Source organism: Oncorhynchus nerka, linkage group LG22 (assembly GCF_034236695.1).
Source record: "Oncorhynchus nerka isolate Pitt River linkage group LG22, Oner_Uvic_2.0, whole genome shotgun sequence".
In the NCBI taxonomy this organism is placed as follows: Eukaryota; Metazoa; Chordata; class Actinopteri; order Salmoniformes; family Salmonidae; genus Oncorhynchus; species Oncorhynchus nerka.
In genome coordinates, this window is record NC_088417.1 from 88,925,929 (window position 1) to 88,949,611 (window position 23,683).

Consider the following 23,683-nt stretch of genomic DNA (forward strand, 5'->3'; position numbering starts at 1 on the left):
GTCTCCACAGATGAACTCTGGAGCTCTGTCAACCCTGATGCCTTCCATTTCCCCAGATTGCTCAGTTTGGATGAGCGGACAGCTCTAGGAAGAGTCTTGGTGGTTCCAAACTTTTTCCATTTAAGAATGATGGAGGTCACTGTGTTCTTGGGGACCTTAAATGCTGCAGAAATATTTTGGTACCCTTCCCCAGATCTGTGGTTAGACACAATCCTGTTTCGGAGCTATATGGACAGTTCCTTCATCCTCATGGTTTGGTTTTTGCTCTGACATTCACTGTCAACTGTGGGACCTTAGGTGTGTCCCTTTCCAAATCATGTCCAATCAATTGAATTTACCACAGGTGGACTCCACAATCAAGTTGTAGAAACATCTGAAGGATGATCAATGGAAACAGGATGCACCTTAGCTCAATTTTCGAGTCTCATATTGTACAAAAGGCTGTGAAGTATTTGTAGATAATCATATCAGAGCTGTAGCTACGCCAGGCTGTTACGGACAGCAGCTTCTCTTCTCCACTTGAGCAGAGAACCCTTTTCATCATTTATGTACGGGACTAGAGTTTTTTGTTATTAGGGGTTATACCTAGCCAGATCCTCTGTTGATGGAGCGGCTAAACACTCCTACACATCTCGTATCATGTCTGTTAGGTCTGGGTAAGATATGTATTTAAGAGAGAGTTAAGATAGTCAAGTTAAGTATTGAGACTTTCTTAGGAGTGAATTAACATAGTGAATTCAGGGGTGGCAGTAGAAAAGTCTGAAGTATTTGTAGGTAATCATTTCAATAATGTTACTTCATCATATCAGAGCTGGAGCTCCGCCCACCAGTGAAGTGGAGCAGAGCATACTGTGTTATCTCCAGCTCAGAGAAGGTCAGCTTGTGAGTAGTCAAGTGAGAGAAAGTTCCAGCCATCCTTGTGTTTTCCCACCAGTTAGCTTTCATTGTGTTAGCCATGTTAGTACATATTTCATATATTGTCTGAAGATGCACTCTGTGAAGATAATGTCATATTTATGGTTATGCTAATTAGTAGTTTCAACTGCGAGCTAGCAATTGTGAGCTAGCTACCTCTATTTTGGTTATTATATCATTAACCCTATATTGGTATAGGACAATGTCCCCCAGTGCATTGCCATATCTCGGACTGGCCAATAAAAATAAAAGATTACGATGGGCAAAAGAACACAGAAACTGGACAGAGATATGGCTTTTTCTTTGCAACTCTGACTAGAAGGCCAGCATCCGTAGTCGCCTCTTCACTGTTGACGTTGAGACTGGTGTTTTCCGGGTACTATTTAATGAAGCTGCCAGTTGAGGACCTGTGAGGCATCTGTTTCTCAAACTAGACACTAATGTACTTGTCCTCTTGCTCAGTTGTGCACTGGGGCCTCCCACTCCTCTTTCTATTCTGGTTAGAGCCAGTTTGTGCTGTTCTGTGAAGGGAGTGGTACGCCGCATTGTACGAGATCTTCAGTTTCTTTGCAATTTCTCGCATGGAATAGCCTTCATTTCTCAGACCAAGAATAGACTGATGAGTTTCAGAATAAAGTACTTTGTTTCAGGCATTTTCAATCAAATCCACAAATGCTGATGCTCCAGATACTCAACTAGTCTAAAGAAGGCCAGTTTTTATTGCTTATTTAATCAGAACAACAGTTTCCAGCTCAAAAAGTACTACACCGGCTCCAACGCTCGTCGGATTTGGCAGGGCTTGCAAACTATTACAGACTACAAAGGGAAGCACAGGCGAGACCTGCTGTGACACAAGCCAACCAAACAAGCTAAATTACTTATATGGTTGCTTCGAGGCAAGTAACACAAACATGCATGAGAGCATCAGCTGTTCCGGAAGACTGTGTGATCAAGCTCTCCGCAGCCGATGTGAGTAAGACCTTTAAAAAGGTCAACATTCACAAGGCCGCAGGGCCAGACGGATTACCAGGACGTGCACTACAAGCATGCGCTGACCAACTGGCAAGTGTCTTCAATTACATTTTCAACATGTCTGTAATTCCAACATGTTTCAAGCAGACAACCATAGTCCATATGCCCAAGAACACTAAGGTAACCTGCCTAAATGACTACCGACCCATGCACTCACATCTGCAGCCATGAAGTGCTTTGAAAGGTTGGCCATGGATCACATCAACACCATTATCCAGAACCCTAGACACACTCCAATTTGCATACCGCCTACTCAGATCTACAGATGATGCAATCTCTATTGCACTCCACACTGCCCTTTCCCACCTGGACAAAAGGAACACCTATGTGAGACTACTATTCATTGACTACAGCTCAGCGTTCAACACCATCACTAAGCTAAGGACCCTGGGACTAAACACCTCCCTCTGCAGCTGGATCCTGGACCTCCTGACGGGCCGCCCCCAGGTGGTAAGGGTAGGTAAAAACACATCCCCCACTCTGATCCTCAACACAGTGGTCACTCAGGGGTGCGTGCTCCGTCCCCTCCTGTACTCCCTGTTCACTCATGACTGCACGGCCAGGCATGAATCCAATACCATCATTAAGTTTGCCAACGACACAACAGTGGTAGGCCTGATCACAGACAACGACGAGACATCCTACAGGGAGAACATCAGAGACTGGCCGTGTGGTGCCAGGACAACAATCACTCCCTCAATGTGATCAAAACAAAGGATATGATTGTGGACTACAGGAAAAGGAGGACTGAGCAGATCCCCATTCTCATCGACTGGGCGGTAGTGGAGCAGGTCGAGAGCTTCAAGTTCCTTGGTGTCCACAGCACACCAAGATATTCGTGACGAGGGCACGACAAAACCTATTCCCCCTCAGGAGACTGAAAAGATTTGGCATGGGTCCTCAGATCCTAAAAACGCTCTACAACTGCACCATCGAGAGCATCCTGACTGGTAGCATCACTGCCTGGTATGGCAACTGCTCGGCCTCCGATCGCAAGGAACTACAGAGGGTAGTGTGTATGGCCCAGTACATCACTGGGGCCAAGCTTCCTGCCATCCCGGACCTCTATACCAGGCGGTGTCAGAGGAAGGCCCTAGAAATTGTCTAAGAAAAACTGTTCTCTCTGATAACGTATGGCAAGTGGTACCGGAGCGCCAAGTCTAGGTCCAAGAAGCTTCTAAACAGCTTCTACCCCCAAGCCATAAGACTCCTGAACATCTAATGAAATGTCTTCCGAGGACAATTTGCATTGCCCCCCCCTTTACACCGCTGCTACTCTGTTATTATCTATGCATAGTCACTTTAATAACTCTAGCTACATATACATATACATATTACCTCAATTACCTTGACTAACCGGTGCCCCCAAACACTGAATCTGTACCGGTGCCCCCTGTTTATAGCATCGCTATTGTTATTTTACTGCTGCTCTTTAACCTTTTTGGGACAGCGGGCAGCATTTTCGCTTTTGGATGAATAGCGTGCCCAGAGTGAACTGCCTCCTACTCTGTCCCAGATGCTAATATATGCATATTATTAGTAGTATTGGCTAGAAAACACTCCAAAGTTTCAAAAACTGTTTGAAAGATGTCTGTGAGTATAACAGAACTCATATGGCAGGTGAAAACCTGAGACAAATCCACCAGGAAGTGGGAACTCTGAGGTTTGTAGTTTTTCAAAGCTTGGCCTACCGAATACACAGTGTCTAAAGAGTCAAGTTGCACTTCCTACAGCTTCCACTAGATGTCAACCGTCTTTAGAAACTTGTTTGAGGATTCTACTATAAAGGAGGGGCTCATGAGACCTGTTTGAATCAGTGGTCTGGCAGTGTGCCTTGGTCTCATGACGCGCGGTCATGAGAGAGTTAGCTCTCGTTCCAGTGCTTTTCTGAAGACATAGAATTCTCTGGTTGGAACCTTATTGATGATTTATGTTAAAAACATTTTAAAGATTGATTCCATACATCGTTTCACTTGTTTCTACGACCTGTAACAGAACCTTTTGTGTTTTTGTCTGGACGAAGTGCTCGCGCCTCATGAAGATGGATTACTGGGCTGAACACGCTAACAACAAGTGTCTATTTGGACATAAATGACGGACTTTATGGAACCTTATGAAACAAATCAGTCATTTATTGTCGAACTGGGATTCCTGGGAGTGCCTTCTGATGAAGATCAAAGGGAAGTGAATATTTATAGTGTTATTTCTAACTTCTGTTGACTTCAACATAGCGGATATATCTCTGACTGGATTGGGCTCTGAGCGCCGTTCTCAGATTATGCTTTTTCCGTAAAGTTTTTTTTTAAATCAGACAGCGTTTGCAGAGAAGTTGAAGTCTATCTTTAATTATGTGAATAACACTTGTATCTTTTATCAATGTTATCAATTTTATGAGTATTTCTGCAAAATCACAGGATGTTTTGGAATCAAAACATTACTGCACGTAACACGCCAATGTAAAGAAGAAGATTTTTGGATATAAATATGCACATTATCGAAAAAAACATACATTGTGTAACATGATGTCCTATGAGTGTCATCTGATGAAGATCATCAAAGGTTAGTGATTAATTCTGTCGATATTTCTGCTTTTTGTGACTATCTTTGCATGGGAAAATGGCTGTGTTTTTTTTTTACTTGCGGTGATCTAACATGTGCTTTCGCTGTAAAGCATTTTTTTTTATCGCACACGATGGGTAGATTAACAAGAAGTTTCTTTCATTTGCTGTATTGGACTTGTTAATGCGTGAAAGTTACATATTTCTAAAAAATATTTGTGAATTTCGCGCGCTGCCGTTTCAGCGGAATGTTGTCGAGCGGTTCCGCTACCGGAACGCCTGCCCTAGAAAGGGCACAGTCAACCTAATGTATGTAAACTTCTGACCCACTGGAATAGTGATACAGTGAATTATAAATTAAATAATCTGTCAACAATTTTGTGAGAAATTACTTGTGTCATGCACAAAGTAGATGTCCTAACCAATTTTCCAAAAGTATAGTTTGTTAAAAAAAGAAATTTGTGGAGTGGTTGAAAAACGAGTTTTAATGACTCCAACCTAAGTGTATGTAAACTTCCGACTTCAACTGTATGACTGCACTGCTGGTTAGGGCTTGTAAGTAATCATTTCACTGTAAGGTATACATCTGTTGTATTCAGCGCATGTGATAAATAAAATGATTTGATTACACTGTATTTCACTATTTAGAGGTATTCAAGTTAATTGTGCCGTTTTAGCCTGTACTGAAGATGGTGATATACACGTGCGGCAGCACCCCTTTATTCTCAAATTAGTGCAGTCACAGTCACGTTGTATTGCGCTATATGGTCCTGTATACAGTGGGGAGAACAAGTATTTGATACACTGCCGATTTTGCAGGTTTTCCTACTTACAAAGCATGTAGAAGTCTGTAATTTTTATCATAGGTACACTTCAACTGTGAGAGGCAGAATCTAAAACAAAAATCATACATTTCCTGTAGTTCTTGACCAGGTTTGCACACACTGCAGCAGGGATTTTGGCCCACTCCTCCATACAGACCTTCTCCAGATCATTCAGGTTTCGGGGCTGTCGCTGGGCAATACAGACTTACAGCTCCCTCCAAAGAGTTTCTATTGGGTTCAGGTCTGGAGACTGGCTAGGCCACTCCAGGACCTTGAGATGCTTCTTACGGAGCCACTCCTTAGTTGCCCTGGCTGTGTGTTTCGGGTCGTTGTCATGCTGGAAGACCCAGCCACGACCCATCTTCAATGCTCTTACTGAGGGAAGGTTGTTGGCCAAGATCTCGCGATACATGGCCCCATCCATCCTCCCCTCAATACGGTGCAGTCGTCCTGTCCCCTTTACAGAAAAGCATCTCCAAAGAATGATGTTTCCACCTCCATGCTTCACGGTTTGGATGGTGTTCTTGGGGTTGTACTCATCCTTCTTTTTCCTCCAAACACGGCGAGTGGAGTTTAGACCAAAAAGCTAAATTTTTGTCTCATCATACCACATGACCTTCTCCCATTCCTCCTCTGGATCATACAGATGGTCATTGGCAAACTTCAGACGGGCCTGGACATGAGTTGGCTTGAGCAGGGGGACCTTGCATGCGCTGCAGGATTTTAATCCATGACTGTGTAGTGTGTTACTAATGGTTTTCTTTGAGACTGTTGTCCCAGCTCTCTTCAGGTCATTGACCAGGTCCTGCCGTGTAGTTCTGGGCTGATCCCTCACCTTCCTCATGATCATTGATGCCCCACGAGGTGAAATCTTGCATGGAGCCCCAGACCGAGGGTGATTGACCGTCATCTTGAACTTCTTCCATTTTCTAATAATTGCGCCAACAGTTGTTACCTTCTCACCAAGCTGCTTGCCTATTGTCCTGTAGCCCATCCCAGCCTTGTGCAGGTCTACAATTTTATCCCTGATGTCCTTACACAGCTCACTGGTCTTGGCCATTGTGGAGAGGTTGGAGTCTGTTTGATTGAGTGTATGGACAGGTGTCTTTTATACAGGTAACGAGTTCAAACAGGTGCAGTTAATACAGGTAATGAGTGGAGAACAGGAGGGATTCTTAAAGAAAAACTAACAGGTCTGTGAGAGCCGGAAGTCTTACTGGTTGGTAGGTGATCAAATACTTACGTCATGCAATAAAATGCAAATTCATTACTTAAAAATCATACAATGTGATTTTCTGTATGTTTGTTTTAGATTCCGTCTCTCACAGTTGAAGTGTACCTATGATAAAAATTACAGACCTGTTCATGCTTTGTAAGTAGGAAAACCTGCAAAATCGGCAGTGTATCAAATACCTGTTCTCCCCACTGTAGCATTAAGTCATCATAGTCATGTTATATCCATGCATATTGTTTATAAGAGATGTGAATTGGAAATTGTAGTCTGTCATTCACTAATGTATCTTTATGAATCTCTGTACTTGCAGATCACACACACACACACACACTTTGGTTGAAGCAAGTTGCCTAACCACTAAGTGCCTTAGTCCATCCACACTACATAAACTGTGTGGTGCTGTTCCGTGCCTGTGCATCTTCAGCGTTATTAAACCACCTCAACTGGAATCCTACCTGTTTGTCATCTGTGCCCTTACCAGCAAACGGGAGCAAACACATCAAGTAAAACCTAAAGAATACAGTCTACCCAATCCTCACCTACACATAGCAACGGGTCTGAATACTTAAGAAAATAAGGTATTTCTGTTTTTTATTTTTAGACATTTGCAAAAATTGTCACGCCCATATCTGTGTCACCTGTCCTTGTGATTGTCTCCACCCCCTCCAGGTTCCGATTATTTTCCCCGGTGTAATTAACCCGGTGATTCCTGTCTCTCTGTGCCAGTTCGTCTTGTCTTTTTCATGTCAACCAGTGTGTTTTTCCCGTGCTCCTGCTTTGCTATTCTCGCTTTTGCTAGTCCTCCCGGTTTGACCATTGCCTGTTTTCTGGACTTCGTACCCGCCTGCCTGACCAGTCTGCCTGCCCTGACCTCGAGCCTGCCTGTCACTCTGTACCTCCTGGATTCTGATCTGGTTTTGACCTTTTGCCTGTCCATGACCATTCTCTTGCCTACCTTTTTGGAACTAATAAATATAAAATACTCAAACCATCTTCCTCCCGTGTCTGCATCTGGGTCTGGCCCTGAGCCCTTATAGTACGAACTGGCCATGACAGACCCAGCAGACCTGGACCAGCTCCGCCACGCTGTCTCCCTGCAGGGAGGCACCACTGGGAGGCATGAGGAGCTACTTCAGGAAGGGCTTCGTTCCCTGACGGAACGCTACGACCAGGGGTTTAAGGCTATAATGGAGCAAATCAGGGAGTTAGCTCATAGGCAGCCTACCACCTCTGAGAACCCCAAACCACCCAGTAACTTTTTCTCCATGAGTGCTGAGTTTGTACAGCCTACTTCGGCTCCCCGCAAACCCCGCATTCCTCCTCCGGAGCATTACTTTGGGGATCCTGGTACCTGCCGGGGTTCTCATTCTCAATGCTCCCTTATTTTTGAGCTACAGTCATCTTCGTTCCCTTTGGACCGATCTAAGATAGCATATATTATTACATTAATGTCGGGAAGGGCGCTCTCCTGGGCGATGGCTGTTTGGGAGCAACAATCCGTCATTTGTCATCATCTGGAGGATTTCATGGCAGAGGTGAGGAAGGTGTTCAATTCTCCGGTATCCGGGAGAGAGGTGGCCCCTAAACGTCTTGAATTACATCAAGATTCCCATCGTGTGGCAGACTACGCTGTTGATTTTTGCACATTGGCCCCAAGAGTGCCTGGAATCCGGAGTCCCTTTTTCGATACCTTCCTTCACGGACTATCTGAGGTGATAAAGGATGAGCTAGCTGCTCGGGAATTGCCGGTGGACTTTGATTCCCTCATTGCCCTCACCATTAGAATTGATGGGCGGCCGAGGGAATGCAGGAGTGAGAGGAGGTCTGGCCTGGGTCACACTCATTCATCCACAGTGGCTCGCTCATCGTCGAAGGTATCTGGAAGTCCTCAAAGGATATTTTTCAGAGAGGATCTGAAGCCACCCAAGCCTCTTCGAGAATCATCGATGACGGGTGAGTCTGACACACCAGAACCTAGGCAACTGGGAAGGACTAGGTTATCACCTAGGGAACATTCCCGCAGGCTAAGCTCCAATTGCTGTCTGTATTGTGGAGCTGTAGGACATTATATAGCCACCCGCCCAGTTAAGAGACCAGACACCTTAGTAGGTACAAGCACTCTGGTGAGTCAGAGGGTTCCCAGTCAAAGTCCCATTACCCATACTCCTTTTTCTGTGAGCTTGCTGTGGGGAGACCAGTCTAAGTCTCTCCGGGGGCTTATTGACTCTGGGGCAGATTAGGGTTTTATGGACGCTACCCTGGTATCAGAAGTGGGTATCAATACTCAACTCCTCTCTGTTCCCATGGATGCCAGGGCACTGGATCGGCCGCGCCATTGGTAGAGTCACGCACAGCAGAATTCCCCTAAATATGCGGGTATCTGGAAACCACAGTGAGTCAATTCAGCTCCTCCTCATTGAGTCTCCCCACATACCGGTTGTTTTCGTTTTTTCTTGGCTCCAAAACACAACCCAGATATTGACTGGACTACGGGTTCCATTCTGTTGGGTTGGAGACCATTTTGCCATTCAAAGGCGGCGCAGCCATCCCCGAAACGTCTGTCTCCAAGATTAAGGACGGCGTCGGATCTCTCTGCCGTGCCCGGAGAGTATCATGACCTCCTGGAGGTTTTCAGCAAAGCTCGTGCTACCTCCCTTCCTCCACATCATCCCTATGATTGTGCTATTGACCTCCTTCTGGGCACCACACCACCTCGAGGCCAGCTCTATTCCCTGTCCGGATCTGAGACTAAGGCCATGGAGGAGTACATTGAGGACTCACTGGCTGTTGGGAGCATTCGTCCATCTGCCTATCCTGCCGCCACAGGATTCTTCTTTGTGGGGAAAAAGGAAAAGACCCTGCATCCATGTAAAGATTACCAGGGTCTCAACAATTCTTTTATTTAAAAAAAATAAAATTTTAATCGCTTACCCTCTACCACTCCTCTCCTCAGCTTTTTAACCTCTCCAGGGAAGTGTGAGTTCCACCGCTCCACTATCTCCTTTCTAGGATACATTATAGCTGAGGGGAATGTACAGATGGATCCAGAGAAGGTGAGGGTGGTGGTGGATTAGCCACAGCCCACGTCCAGCTCCAATGGTTATTGGGTTTTGCTAATTTCTATCGCAGTTTCATTCGGGGCCACAGCAACCTGGCGGCTCCCCTCTCTGCACTCACCTCTCCCAAGGTACCGTTCACATGGTCTCCAGCAGCGGACAAGGCCTTTGGGGATCTTAAGCAGCAATTCACTACTGCTTCTATCCTCATCCATCCAGACCCAACTTGTCAGTTTGTGGTGGAAGTTGATGCTTCTGACGTGGGAGTAGGGGCCGTTCTTTCCCAGCTATCCGTCCAGGACCAAAAGCTTCTTCCCTGTGCCTTCATGTTCCATCATTTCAATTCTGCGGAAAGGAACGATGATGTTGAAAACCGGGAACTCCTAGCTGTGAAGATGGCTCTGGAGGAGTGGAGACACTGGCAGGAAGGGGCGGAATATCCATTCCTGGTATGGACGGATCATTAAAATGTAGAATACCTTTGTACTGCCAAGCGCCTCAACCCAAGGCAAGCTCGTTGGGCTCTGCTATTTACCAGGTTCAATTTCACCATCTCCTACCGACCAAGGTCAAAGAACGTGAAGCCGGGCGATCTATCCCATCTATACAGTTCCACTGCCACTCCCTCTGAATTTGAGACAATCCTCCCTGCCTCTTGTTTGGCGGCTTCTGTTGTTTCGGGAATTGAGGCTCTGGTTCGCAGGGCACAGTGTTCCCAGACGGAACCTGGGGGGGAGGTCTACCTAACTGGCTGTTTGTTCCTAATTCGGTCCGGTCTCAGGTCCTGGAATGGGCTCACTCCTCCAGGCTTACCTGTCATCTTGGTACTCGTCGAACACGGGCTTTCCTCCATCAACGGTTCTGGTGGCCCACCATGGTTCCTGATGTCTCTGCCTTTGTCGCCGCATACATGGTGCGCACAAAGCAAGACTCCGCGGCAAGCTCTCTCTGGCCCCCTACAACCACTCCCTGTCCCTCATCGCTCCTGGTCCCATATTTCCCTGGATTTTGTCACTGGGCTTTCCCCGTCAGATGGCAACAACACCATCCTGACGGTGGTTGACAGATTCTCCAAGGCCACCTATTTCCATCCCTCTTCCGAAGTTACCTTCAGCCAAGGAGATGGTCCAGCTTATGGTGCAGCATGTCTTCCGAATCCATGGCTCCCGGATGACATTGTCTCAGACCAAGGTCCTCAGTTCTCGTCCCAATTCTGGAAGACGTTCTGCACTTTTATCTCGTCGTCAGCCAGCCTGTCCTCTGGGTTCATCCCCAATCTAACGGCCAGTCGGAGCGAGCAAATCAAGATATGGAGACGGCACTCCGGTGTCTTGTTGCCAGTAACCCCACCACCTGGAGTTGGTAACTGGTCTGGGAGGAATATGCCAGGAACACTCTCCCCTCAAACATTTCTAAAAATCACTTTTCATTTTGTCATTATGGGGCATTGTGTGTAGATTGATAAAAAAAAACTTAATTCAATCAATTTTAGAATAAGGCTGTAACGTAACAAAATGTGGAAAAAGTCAAGGGGTCTGAATACTGAATGCATTATATATACTGTATATAGGGGGGAAATTGATCTGGGGGACTTTAGGGAGTTTGCCCATATCTGTTAAGATGTAATGATGTCCTGTCAAACTCCACTGGTTGTACTTACTGTAAGGGCATCCATAGGCTTCCAGTCTCAGACCTATCCTCCCGTTGGGGTTCCAATCTAGAGGAAGTAACCGCAGGAACCTGGCGAAGACTGGCTGCTGCAGTTTAAACTGCACCACACTGTCTGCATTACTGTTCCCTGTGAACGCCTGGAACACACAGAGGGGACAGTATAATTATCTGCCTGATTTACACATTATACTCACATTATTTGGATGTTACACATCATTGGAGTCTACCTAGAGGCGAACTCCTCATAATAATTCTTGGAATGGAGCAAATGGAATGGCATCAAAAACACATGGAAACCATTTGTTTGATGTATTTGATATCATTCCCCCAATTCCGGTCCAGCCATTACCACGAGCCCTTCCATCCCAATTAAGAGGTCACCAAACTCCTGTGCTGCACATCTATAAGCCATATATACTCCTATATCCTCCACACACTCCTTCCGTGGCCTACAACTGCTATTATATGCTAGTAAAACTAAATTAATGCTCTTCAACTGATTGCAACCCGCACCTGCCAGCCCACCTAGCATCACTACTCTGGACGGTTTTGACTTAGAATATGTGGACAACTACAAATACCTAGGTGTCTGGTTAGACTGTAAACTCTCCTTCCAGACTCACATTAAGCATCTCCAATACAAAATTAAATCTAGAATCGGCTTCCTATTTCGCAACAAAGCCTCCTTCACTCATGCTGCCAAACATACCCTCATAAAACTGACTATCCTACCAATCCTTGACTTTGTCGATGTCATTTACAAAATAGCCTCCAACACTCTACTCAGCAAATTGGATGTAGTCTATCACAGTGCCATCCGTTTTGTCAACAAAGCCACATATATTACCCACCACTGCGACCTGTATGCTCTCGTTGGCTGACCCTCGCTACATATTCGTGGCGAAACCCACTGGCTCCAGGTCTATAAGTCTTTGCTAGGTAAAGCGCCGCCTTATCTCAGCTCACTGGTAACCATAGCAACACCCACACATACACACTACCTCATCCCCATACTGTTATTTCTTTTTTTGCTCTTTTGCACCTCAGTATCTCTACTTGCACATCATCATCTGCACATCTATCACTCCAGTGTTAATGCTAAATTGTAATTACTTCGCCACTATGGCCTATTTTTTGCCTTACCTCCCTAACCTTACTACATTTGCACACACTGCACATAGATTTTTATATTGTGTTATTGACTATATATTTGTTTATCCCATGTGTAACTCTGTTATTTTTGTCGCACTGCTTTGCTTTATCTTGGCCAGTTCTCAGTTGTAAATGAGAACGTGTTCTCAACTGGCCTACCTGGTTAAATAAAGGTAAAATAAAAAATAATACATAAAATACAATCCTGTTGTGTAGATTATAGAGGTACGTTTGGGAAACCCACTGTTCAACTTGTTTGTGTATTACAGCCAAGCCCGTACTTTCCTCGCAGGAGCATACTTTCCTCGCAGTCGGAAATTTACATACACCTTAGCCAAATAGATTTAAATTCAGTTATTCACAATTCCTGACATTTAATCCTAGTAATTTAATCCTAAAATTCCCTGTTTTAGGTCAGTTAGGATCATCACTTTATTTTAAGAATGTGAAATGTCAGAATTATAGTAGAGAGAATGATTTATTTCAGCTTTTATTAATTTCATAACTGAGTCATGTTTGTAGGCCTCTTTGCTCGCACTCACTTTTTCAGTTCTGCCCACAAATTTTCTATAGGATTGAGGTCAGAGTTTTGTGATGGGCACTCCAATACCTTGACTTTGTTGTCCGTAAGCCATTTTGCCACAACTTTGGAAGTATGTGTCACGACTCCTTCCGAAGGTGGCTCCCCTTCCTGTTCGGGTGGCGCTCGGCGGTCGTCGTCACCGGCCTACTAGCTGCCACTGATCCTTTTTCCCCTTTCTGTTAATTGGTTTCACCTGTTTGTGTTTTAGGCTGATTAGTCAGGCTTTATTTACCAGTAAGCCCGCCTGCTCTTTGTGCGGGATTGTTTTGTGTAACTTGCACGTCTGTGGGTTGTGTGTTTCCCATTTCGTGGGTTTTGCTGGACAGTTTAAGTCCCCGTGTTTGGGGCATTTGTTTTGTTGTGCGCCCTGTGTTTTCATGGGGTTGGCTTATGTTCGCCGTTTTGTGCATTAAATATAGCTCTACCCTGAACTTTCTGCGCCTGACTTCTCACCCACTACACCCAGTACGTTACAGTATGCTTGGGGTCATTGTCCATTTGGAAGACCCATTTGCGACCAAGCTTTAACTTCCTGACTGATGTCTTGAGATGTTGCTTCAATATATCCACATCATTTTCCTTCCTCATGAAGCCATCTATTTATTGAAGTGCATCAGTCCCTCCTGCAGCAAAGCACCCCCACAACATGATGCTGCCACCCCCGTGCTTCACGGTTGGGATGGTGTTCTTTGGCTTGCAAGCTTCCCCCTTCTTCCTCCAAACATAACGATGGTCATTATGGTCAAACAGTTCTATTTTTGTTTCATCAGACCAGAGGACATTTCTCCAAAAACTATGATCTTTGTCCCCATGTGCAGTTGCAAATCGTAGTCTGGCTTTTTTTGGCGGTTTTGGAGCAGTGGCTTCTTCCTCGCTGAGTGGCCTTTCAGGTTATGTTGATATAGGACTCGTTTTACTGTGGATATAGATACTTTTGTACCTATTTCCTCCACATCTTCACAAGGTATTTCGCTGTTGTTCTGGGATTGATTTGCACTTTTCGCATCGAAGTACGTTCATCTCTAGGAGACAGAAAGCGTCTCCTTCATGAGCGGTATGACGGCTGCGTTGTCCCATGGTGTTTATACTTGCAATCTATTGTTTGTATAGATGAACGTGGTACCTTCAGGTATTGGGAAATTGTTCCCAAGGATGAACCAGACAAAGAGGCACTGAGGTTGAAGGGAGGCCTTGAAATACATCCACATGTACACCTCCAATTGACTCAAATTATGTCAATTAGCCTATCAGAAGATTCTAAAGCCATGACATCATTTTTTTATTTATTAACTGAGCTGTTTAACTTAAGGCTAGATGGCAGTATTCTGAAGTTCGGATGACTGACATGCCCAAAGTAAACTGCCTGTTACTCAGGCCCAGAAGCTAGGATATGCATATGGTAGCATTGGATAGAGAACATTCAGAAGTTTCTAAAACTATTAAAATATTGTTTGTGAGTATAACAGAATTGATACGGCAGGCAACAACCCAAGGAGAATCGACCCGGAATATTTTTTGGGGGAGGTCACAGTCCATTTAAATACTTGTCTATGGGATATTCAAAGTAATTCCTCCCAGATTGCAGTTCCTATGGCTTCCACTAGATGTCAAGTCTTTAGAAACGGTTTCAGGCTTGTTTTTTGAAAAATGAGTTAGAAGTTGTAGTTTTTCAAGGTAGCTCTCATTTGGACTGTAGTCTTGTGGCGCTCGTGGATGAGGGCGCGCACTTCGTTATTTATGTCCGGAATTGAACATACTACATTCCGTCTTAAATTTTATCGTTTATTGACATATTAGTGTACCTGAGGCTTGACTAGAAACGTTGTTTGACTTGTTAGGACGAAGTTTATTGCTAACTTTTCAGATTCCTTTGTCTGCATGATCAACGAATGGAACGGGTGGATTACTGAAAAAAACGCACCAACTAAAATGATATAAAGGACTTTATCAAACAAAACACCAATTTGTTGTGTACCTGGCACCCTTGGGATTGCAAACAGAGGAAGATCTTCAAAGGTAAGTGATTTATTTTATCGCTATTTCAGATTTTTGTGACGCCTCTGTGGTTTGGAAGATGTTTTTAATGCTGGCGGAAGGGGGCGTTGTCTTCAGGTAATCTTATGGTATACTTTCGCCATAAAGCCTTTTTGAAATATTACAAAGCGGTTGGATTAAAAAGAAGTTAAGCTTTTAAACGATGTAATACACTTGTATTTTCATGAATGTTCAATATTAAAATGTTTGTATTTTGAATTTGGCACTCTGAAATTTCACCGGATGTTGTCGAGGTGGGTCGCTAGCGTCCCAAAGAGGTTTTAAAGGAACAGTAAACTTAGTGTATGTAAACTTCTGACTCACTGGAATTACGATACAGTGAATTATAAGTGAAATAATCTGTCTGTAAACAATTGTTGGAAAAATTACTTGTGTCATGCACAAAGTAGATGTCCTAACCGACTTGCCAAAACTATAGTTTGTTAACAAGAAATGTGTGGAGTGGTTGAAAAATTAGTTTTAATGACTCCAACCTAAGTGTATGTAAACTTCCGACTTCAACTGTATCTGGAATGGAATGTGCCCCTCTGGCGTTGTGCCCATCCCTCTCCCCTCCTTGAAATGAAATATAGCGAGCAACAAGCACGTCGCAAACAATGTTTCGCTAAGGTAGATATTCGATGTGACATTTTTTCTTTACGTTTCTCTTAGCGACCAATGACCATGCATTGCATTGCATTAAGCTGGCCCAACTAAACAAGCTAGTTAAAGTAGATTATTTCGCAGAGACAACTAGGATATTTTGCAGAATTGATCAGTAGCTAGGTTTCCATCTAATTGGCGACAGATTTTCATGCGAATATTCTAGAATCTGCATGAAGAAAATGTGCATTTTCCCACCAGTGGTGTTTCCACCAAATTAACTTGTTGAGGATAACATAATCAGTGCGTGAGTAAGTAGTGCACACATGTACTTTTCCACTTATGCTTTCATGTACCAAATACAAATCTAAAATTCAATGTGCTTCCATCGCATTTACAACTCTACCAATAGTTTTGCCACAACAACTGTTGCATTGAATAGCAAATGTGCCTAATCTGGTTCTGGCACCTGCACTCTTGCCAACATCTTGGAGATACAGTGCATGTAGGCTGTGCAGGTTGGCTAATCTACATGAGATTATTATGGATAAGAGCGAGAACATTTTTAATTGTCAAATGGCAATCAAGCATCAATCATCTTGTCACCAGAATAAGACACTTAATATTTATTGGAAAGCATCATCAAGCTCATCACTGTGCACTTTCACCACCCTGTGAAGTTCATAATTTATTTAATCTGTAGCCTAATAAACTGCAGAGTTTCACAAGTTGTAGTGGGAGAAGAATGCACCATATCACCTGACTCCAAGTTTACTTTGATATGATGGTTGTTATATCAATATTTGCGCATACAGACGTTTTCACCACCAATTCCTGCATTTCCTTCCACCCGCCATGTGGAACAGACAAATTATGTTGGCATTTATAAAATTACACCGTTTCCATCACCTGTCGTGATTTTATTTTATACAATATGACTTTACACGCATAAAAACTGTGAATAGAAATGTGGTTAATGCTGTGCACACTTCATATACAGTAAATGGTGCACTGTGCAATGTCTGCATCATCGAACAAACAGTTGCTAGCACTGACCTTTAACTCACCATTGTAAAAACGTTTTTAAAAATACATTTTAAAAGGTTGGTGTATTAGTGACATGGCATTGCATTAAACTGGCCAAACGAAAAACAAGCAAGTTGAATAGATGTCACCTAAATAACTATGATATTTTGCTGAATAACTCAACAGCTATATGCACCAGTGTATATGCACGCTATTCATTCATTGGTGTGCATCAGTGAAAAATCAGAGTAGCTTGCATTTCAATTGAACCTCAACTGCCCCCTTGAAATAAAAAAAATTAAAAAAGAATCATAATATGGAAATAGAGCTACTAAGGTTTTGTTGTGGTGGTGTGATGTAATCCATGCACTCATTGGAATCTACATCATATTTAACTGGTTGATTCAATGAACAAGCTAGATCTGGCTAGATCTAGTTACTAGCTATTGTAATGAACACAAGGGGAGACAGAGAGCTGGTTTCAAGCGCAGGGCGCAGAAGGTGTTTATTGCTAAGAACCACAGGAGGAGGCAGGAAGCTGGGTCCAGGGGCAGGCAGAAGGTCATACATAGGGGGTCCAAAAGGGCAACAGTACAGGCAAGGAAAATGCTAGTAATGTAGTCTGGGAGATCAGGCAATAGGTAGAGAACAGGAAATCTGATAGGCTAAAGTACAGGCAGGCAAAAGGTGTCGTTAGTGAGGCAGGCAAAAACTATCATACATGGGAGGAGTAATTCACAGGAAACCCAGCACTCTGAAAGCAATGTGTCACAAAACAAACAATACCTCACAGTGATGAGGTGCAAAGAACTGAACTAAATAGTGTGTGATAGTGACATACAGGTGTGTGAACAGGTGATTAGAATGCAGGTGATTAGGATCTGGAGTGAGCTGCATTCAGGGGATCTAGGTGTCTGAGAGTGTGTGGGCAGGAAAGTGAGCTGGGTCCAGGGGGTGTGAGTTGAAGCAGATGTTACAGCTACCTAATCTCGGCTACCAGCCAGCTTGCTCTCGGTCTGGATGTTTGGTTTCAGAGCGCATCAGAACAGGACTTGGTAGTCTATGGCAGGAGCAGAGAAAATAGACACTAGACACCACTTTTAATGGGCTGATCTCTGTCCATCACCAGGCACCTCCCCTCTTCGTGGATTTCAATGCGCAAGCATTGCAAGTAATGGGCCAAACAAGGAAGTGAGTTTGGGAAATCGGAAAGTATGCGTCAACATTTTTTTTTGCACATATACATTTTCTATGCCCGAATTCAGAATCAATTGGGCTCTCGAAAAATAATGTGGTCGCTGTGATAGAACATTTACTTTGATTCTCAGCAATTTTTCAATGTCCCATCTCATACAGTTGTAGCAGGCTTTCTCCCTCTCCATTTTAAATGTAGGCTCAGTGAAATGACATTGCCACAAGCAGCACCGGAGATATTGAGATGAACTAGATGCAACAGAGTCACACACATTAACACTCTTCTTGTTGTGGAAATTGACCCACTAAGCTGTTTACTTTCGGCTTCTATGTCATATCGCTGAGTCTACCTTTAACCACACACCTTTCAAGTCTTACTTTGAGGCACAATGTTACCAGGCTCTATGCGGCAGAAATTCGAGCCTGGGGACGAGGTGACTAGCTACGTGCACAATCATATTCACAGTGTGAGGGAGTGAGTAGTGAGTCTCAGCCTAGTCTGTCTCCACATGCCACCGCCAGGTAAAATAAATGGTCCAGATATTCGACTTTTTTGGGGCATCATCCTAAAAGAAAAGTAAGTTAGTAGCACGCACATCGGCCCTAGGAACTTCTGTCCCACTGAGCTGAAACTTCTGTCCCACTGAGCTATGGACACTGCACAGCTCAGGCTGAGTGGAAGACAGTAGATCAGAGGGGGAATGGAAACTGTCATTCTATACAGCAGGCCAGGTATAGCACTTATTTGGTCATGTCATTTAAAATCTTGAAAGAATCATGTAGGGAAAGGGGGATACCTAGTCAGTTCAACTGAAATGTGTCTTCCGCATTTAACCTAACCCCTCTGCAACAGAGAGCTGCGGAGAGCTGACTTAAATCGACATCCACGTCATCGGCGCCTGGGGAACAGTGGGTTAACTGCCTTTCTCAGGGGCAGAACAACAGATTTTTACCTTGTCAGCTTAGGGATTCGATCCAGCAACCTTTCGGTTACTGGTCTAACACTCCTACCCGCCAGGTTACCTGCCACCCCATGTAGACCGCAGTAGCGCGCCGTGGGCCTGGGGCCTGGGTCTTCAGTGAAGTCCTACACAGTCCCACCCGAATTAATCCACCTCTTATTACCATCATTATGGTGCCATGGCTCTAGACACTATACATTTAGACAGAAACGCAGTATAACCAGGCGTTGCGTCACCTTGAAATTTACATTTTTATTCAGAGAATTGCAGGGGAAGAGTACAATACCTTTTCATTGTGCAGCTTCGTTGCCCTGCGCACTTGTTCGTTGAGCTGTAAAGTTTTCAAAAGCACCATTGCTTGTAAGTGCCCAGCCGTACTTTGGTGTCTCGTTGCTGCCTTGGTTAGACAACTCAAGTTTGCAAAGCCAGTGTGGCTCCAAACACCAAATCGATCACTTGCAAATAATAGGCATTCCCAGCAGTACAGTTTGCAGTGCTTCTCAGAGCCTGTGAGCCATTGATAGCGCTCGTAGTTGGAACTTTGAAAGTGGCGAACGAACCCCTTTCCCGCCTGTGACAGGCTTTGTAGCGTCGGCGTCGACCTCTCCTGACATTGTCTAACGTTTCTTGAAAAGTTTGTCTTGAGAATGGCGCTATAATTATATCCTCAACCAAATCGATATCTTCTCCTTACGCAATTGTGAGTTGAAAAAACAGCTTAGTAGTACACAAATTAATTTGTTTATCAAATTCAGTTTCCTAGTTTTGAGATTCTGCATAGACCTGCCCATATAGGACCTGCCTCTCAATATTGGTAATCCAATCAAAAGACGTGCACGCACTACGCCTGCTAGCTGGCTCCTGTGTAACACTGGAGCCAGCCAGCAGGCTTAAAATAGCCAACTCTAAAGCTGATTGGTTGACACAAAATTTTAATTTCCATTCACTTTAAGCTACAAGCGCCCGCACTGTTGATTCTGAAGGCCTGAGGGCAGATTTTAGACCCCTGGCAACACATGATGGCTGAATATGATTGGATAAAAGATCTAACATAAAGACCAGCCCTCCAAATCTCAACCCGGGGCTGGAAGCAGTGCAACTAAGAGGAAAGCTATGAAATGAAGAGTATAACTCTTACTCTGGGGAATAATTTAATACATATTTATGGGAAAATATATTTAAAAAAAATTATATTCTGATGATGTTTAGGCCAGCAGAGAAGGCCTTGCTGGCCCTGACGGCCCACCACTGGTAGACCGAGTTAAGTGTAATTGCTGAGCAACTCAGCTATAAATGTGCCCTTTCAAAGTAAACTTCGTAGATTATCCAAAAACACAGGACATTGTTCACTGTCTCAAGTGTCCTTGTCTGCTGTGATTGGGTGTGAGAGAGGCAAGAGACTGTGAGGAGAGGGAAGTCAGTGCTGGCAAGGGCAGCAGCAGTGTTGATCTACAGGTGAGAGAGTGAGTGACTAAGATTACTTATCCTGTAATGTGAAAAAAAACAGTCACAAAACTATGTGTTCCCTGTCAAGGGAATATATATACATTTGTATATATATTTTACTGATGTTGATAGTGGTAAAAAAAAATACAAATTTGGCTTCCTTTGGAAACCAGTCATGTACAGCATATACATAACATCAACCTGTGCAGTCTCTGACTTCAGTGATCATCACATACTTGTACCTGGGTTAAAATAGATGAAATGGAACTAGGCCCTGCATTTTCAATGTACATAGCTTGAATGAATCACGTAGATTTGGACAAATGTGATTTTTGATGGAGCAACTGACTGTAAATGTGTCTTTTAAAGTACACTTTATAGGTTATCCAGTAACACAGGACATTGTTCACTGTCTCTGTCTAGTATGTCCTTGCCTGCTGTGATTGGGTGCTAGAGAAGCAAGCAACCGTAAGAAGGGGTCAGTGCATGCAGGAGCAGCGGCAGGGTTGGTATAGAGGTGAGTGAGAGGAGAGTTATTCTCAAAAAGGGGAAAAAAGGAGTCTCACAAAACTGGAGTCCCTTTCAAGGTGTATATACAGTATTGTACTGATGTATGAAGGTGGCAAAATGTCAGCATGTGATGATCAACCTCTCCACAACACCAATCACGTCTACAAATCATATTTGTTTTACCCTGCATCATTATAATACAACTGTCTTCATCTTCTGTGTCTTAATATTTGCAGTGAATTACCTTCATTAATGATGGTGACGACTTACCCTTTCACTTATCCTTCCACTTATAGTGTTTTCAGAATAACCTTACATATACCCCTCAAAATGCCCCTGAAAAGAGGCATAATAAGTCATGTCAAACTGTGTTTCCGGGGGAGGACCCATGGACCCCCCTCTAACCGCCCCACCACCACAATCGTGTCCCTAGTGTAGTCATTTCTAAAATACTTTATTGCTACAGTATGTTGAAAAATTCATTTGTATTGCCAAGAATAGTATAGTAAAGTTATTATATAACTAACTTTGCCTCATAAGACTGAGGAGAACACATAGCCGCGTTGATGAAGTGGGTTCTGAAGAATGGTTTCAGTAAAAGATAAACAGATTAATAAGAAATGTAATACTGCAGCTCTCCTTCTCATGTTTTGCTGGCAAACATTTAGATCTACTCTATGAATAATGAGCGTAGTTAACCTCTCTGATCCTAACTTATGTGGCTAATAAGACATGGAAATATTACTGTGTCCTAATATTGGTCCTCTCTTCCAGCTCTCTGGCTGCGTCCCAAATGTATTTTTTATTTATTTTTATTTCACCTTTATTTAACCAGGTAGGCTAGTTGAGAACAGGTTCTCATTTGCAACTGCGACCTGGCCAAGATAAAGCATAGCAGAGTGAACAGACAACACATAGTTACACATGGAGTAAACAATTAACAAGTCAATAACACAGTAGAGAAAAAAAATGGGAGTCTATATACAATGTGTGCAAAAGGCATGAGGAGGTAATAATTACAATATTGCAGATTAACACTGGAGTGATAAATGATCAGATGATCATGTACAGGTAGAGATATTTGTGTGCAAAAGAGCAGAAAGGTAAATAAATAAAAACTGTGGGGATGAGGTAGGTGAAAATGGGTGGGCTATTTACCAATAGATTATGTACAGCTGCAGCGATCGGTTAGCTGCTCAGATAGCAGATGTTTGAAGTTGGTGAGGGAGATAAAAGTCTCCAACTTCAGCGATTTTTGCAAATCGTTCCAGTCACAGGCAGCAGAGTACTGGAACGAAAGGCGGCCGAATGAGGTGTTGGCTTTGGGGTTGCTCAATGAGATACACCTGCTGGAGCGCGTGCTACGGATGGGTGTTGCCATCGTGACCAGTGAGCTGAGATAAGGCGGAGCTTTGCCTAGCATGGCCTTGTAGATGACCTGGAGCCAGTGGGTCTGGCGACGAATATGTAGCGAGGGCCAGCCGACTAGAGCATACAAGTCACAGTGGTGGGTAGTATAAGGTGCTTTAGTGACAAAACGGATGGCACTGTGATAAACTGCATCCAGTTTGCTGAGAAGAGTGTTGGAAGCCATTTTGTAGATGACATCGTATGGGTGTGGGCCCTGGCCAAAAGTAGTGCACTAAATAGGGAATAGGGTGGTATTTGGGACACAGACCCTGTCTCTCTTTAACAAAGGTTAATAATGGGGTCATCACCCTGGAAGTGCCCTACTCACTATATGAGTGCCCATCCTCCCATTAAAGTTGACACTCTGGTTGGCGGTTCAAACTCCAAAATAATGGTGAAATACCTAATTAACATAGAATTTGCTAACTATTATTGTGCGATCGATAGGAGCCAGTCCAGTAGCTCCTTCTCATGTTGGCTAGGGGAGACCATACTATACCTTATGTTGGGTTGACATGAGAGGTGTGGTTGCACACTGTATAGATAGAAGCCAGCTCCCTTTTATACTGGCTAGCATCAGTTGGCCCTAAAGATGCGGTTACAGCAATGTGTGTGGCCAGCAGCAATCGATAACCACATGACTTATTCAGTACCCATCCTGAGCCTTTCTCATAAGAGTAATGGGGACTGTTTCCCCCTCCAGTCACCTGCCTATTGTAAAGGAAATCAATGGAACCCACTTCAACTGAAACTTAAAATGAAAAGTGAGGTCTGAGGTGGCATTGGAATTTTCAAAAATGAAGATCTGTGTGCGATACTGTCCTGGAGTCAGAACTGAGATTCCTCTAGATAGGCCAACTGAAAAGGCAAAATTTGCTATATTGTCAAAATTCCTGAAAACAAAAATGTGCTTTTTGGTCTTAATTTAAGTTTAGGGTTTGGCATTAGGGTTAGCAGTGTGGTTAAGGTTAGGGTTAAGGTTAAGGTTAGGTTTAAAATCTGATTTCATGACTTTGTGGCTATGCCAGCTAGTGACCACGCTGCAGAGCTGTCTCTAGAACAAGATTCATAATGAAAAATGCTAACTTGCGTCTTTAAAGAGGGAGGATGAACCATGCGTCTGGTGAAGTGGAGCATTAAGCCCAACAAATTGCACTGCCTCCCTGCTGAGGAAGCTCAGTATGCTGCATCTCATTTGTGTGTGTGTGTGTGTGTGTGTGTGTGTGTGTGTGTGTGTGTGTGTGTGTGTGTGTGTGTGTGTGTGTGTATGATAAAGCTCATGAAGCAGCATCTCATTTGCTCCTGGAGTGAGGTGTCCCTTTGAAATATACCCAGAGTCAAGGAGCAAATCTCTCCATTGCCTGCCCCCTATCTGAAAAGACATTGCTCATGGAGAGAGAAAGAGAGTGAACAACACTCATCCCTAAAACTTCAACTTACTAAACCCTATCTGAGGAAACAAAAAGAACACAC

The 23,683-nt window shown here is 43.8% G+C and overlaps 1 protein-coding gene across 2 annotated transcripts in view; it reads right to left on the minus strand.

The window, feature by feature from the left end:
* Window positions 1-23,683, minus strand: part of LOC115105960 (contactin-associated protein-like 4) — a 221,926-nt gene that overhangs the window by 140,506 nt on the left and 57,737 nt on the right. For both annotated transcript variants that reach the window (XM_029628501.2, XM_029628500.2), the window contains exon 4: window positions 11,280-11,427. In XM_029628501.2, the coding sequence (XP_029484361.1) occupies window positions 11,280-11,427 (148 nt within the window). The remainder of the gene's footprint in view (window positions 1-11,279; window positions 11,428-23,683) is intronic.